The following is a 1,683-nucleotide window of genomic DNA, read 5'->3' as shown; positions in this document are numbered from 1 at the left end:
TGCAGCCTCCAGGTCGGCACCAGAGTGGTCATCCACTGGATCCAGGTCAAAGCACGAGACATTCCTATCCACGCCTACTTCTTAAACCAGGACCAGCTCCTACACCAGGACCAGCGCTTCAAAAACAGGACGTCGCTGTTCAAGGACCAGATCTCCAGAGGAAACGCCTCGCTGCGGCTGACAGCGGTGGAGCTTCAGGACCAGAGCAGGTACAGGTGCTCCACCAGCACCACCGGAGGACACAAGGACTCGTACATCAACCTGAGAGTGGACGGTATGAGAAACACTCAGTCATTATGTTGTTAGTTAACCCTTTAACACCTGGATCAGCATCAGTTTTCTTGTGCTGCGGTTAGAGACCTTTCACAAGCATTTAAATGTTAGAACTGGTTTAATTTTTTTTTCTTTTTCAAAAATATGGGAAAACATAATGAGAAACTTCCGCTAACTGAAAAAAAAATCCTGTACCTTTTTACAAATTTCTTGCTATTTCTTTGCCATTTCTTGTTGGGATGCTGGTCACCCTCTTTCCATGTTTTTTTTTTTTTTTTTTTTTTTTTACAGAAATCAAGTGAAATCATGTGCTCAAGTTACAAAGGGTTAAAAGATTTCTACCCTAAAATTATTTGTGAATAAATCTGTGTTATAGCATCGTGATGCTCTTTCTTTGCAGCTCCAGTCCGTAAAGTCAACATTCAGCAGGTAGAAAACAGGATCACCTGCAGCTCAGAGGGGGTCTACCCTGAACCTGAACTCAGCTGGTCCACAAACCCTCCATCCAACCAGACCCTCCAGACCAAAACCACAGTCCAGCAGACTAAACAGCAGCTCTGCAACATCAGCAGCTCTCTGATAGTTTCAGATACTGATCAGGACTACAGCTGCACCGTCGGCACTCGCAGAAACAAGAGAAGAGCCACTCTGAGGAAACTACGTGAGTTTAACGTCTAATCTGTTTTATCTGTCATGACTGTCAGGTTAGACCTGACAACTGTTAGGTTGGTTCAAGCCAGCATGGACTGTAAAAAGGTTAAAGCTCTGAATGATCAAGAGCCTGAACACACTGCAAGAGAACGTCGCTGAACGGCAGCGTGTTTCACGCTCGCTGTGTTTCACGCTCGCTGTGTTTCACGCTCGCTGTGTTTCACGCTCGCTGTGTTCACACTGTCAGCGTTGTTGCTGTGACACTTCTGCTGCGATGAGTTCTGCATTTCCACATTTATAAACACATATTCCACTTATTTATCAAGTTGTGCAAGCCACTGCATCATCAACAACACGGTCCTGCAATTTTTTCTCAATAAAATGCCTTATGTTAGCAACTGATGCGATTCTGTCGACAGAGATGTTGTCAGAGGGCTTTTATTTTGAAATGGAAGCAGGGACATTTGCGTAAAACAGACATATTTGTATTTTATCATTTCTGTGGGAGCTAAAGACATTACAACTGTAACAAAAGGTAGTATAGAGTTAATATAATGACCAGAACATAGTTTTTAGTTGCTATTTAGAAAGAAATAGAAAGAATATAGAAAGAAACACTAACAAACACAAGACCTGTTTTTGTGCTTTTTATTTTCAGCTTCAGCCAGTTGTTCCAGCAGTGAAACAACAATCCTCTGCTCTGCGTCAAACGTTTCCCTAAAAAACCTCGTCTGGAGGTTCAACCACAGTCAGGTCGTC

General features: G+C 43.1%; 1 protein-coding gene across 1 annotated transcript; it reads left to right on the top strand.

The window, feature by feature from the left end:
* Nucleotides 1-3: 3 nt before the first annotated feature.
* Nucleotides 4-1,677, top strand: LOC121963366 (programmed cell death 1 ligand 1-like; the record flags this gene model as incomplete). Its single annotated transcript, XM_042513654.1, has 3 exons — nucleotides 4-274; nucleotides 674-934; nucleotides 1,583-1,677. Coding segments are annotated over 3 exons (627 nt in total), but the record flags the coding sequence as incomplete, so codon positions are not given.
* Nucleotides 1,678-1,683: the final 6 nt, after the last annotated feature.

Source organism: Plectropomus leopardus, unplaced genomic scaffold (assembly GCF_008729295.1).
Source record: "Plectropomus leopardus isolate mb unplaced genomic scaffold, YSFRI_Pleo_2.0 unplaced_scaffold1099, whole genome shotgun sequence".
In the NCBI taxonomy this organism is placed as follows: domain Eukaryota; kingdom Metazoa; phylum Chordata; class Actinopteri; order Perciformes; family Serranidae; genus Plectropomus; species Plectropomus leopardus.
The sequence above is the reverse complement of the archived record's forward strand: the minus strand, read 5'-3'. Positions and strand labels throughout refer to the sequence as shown.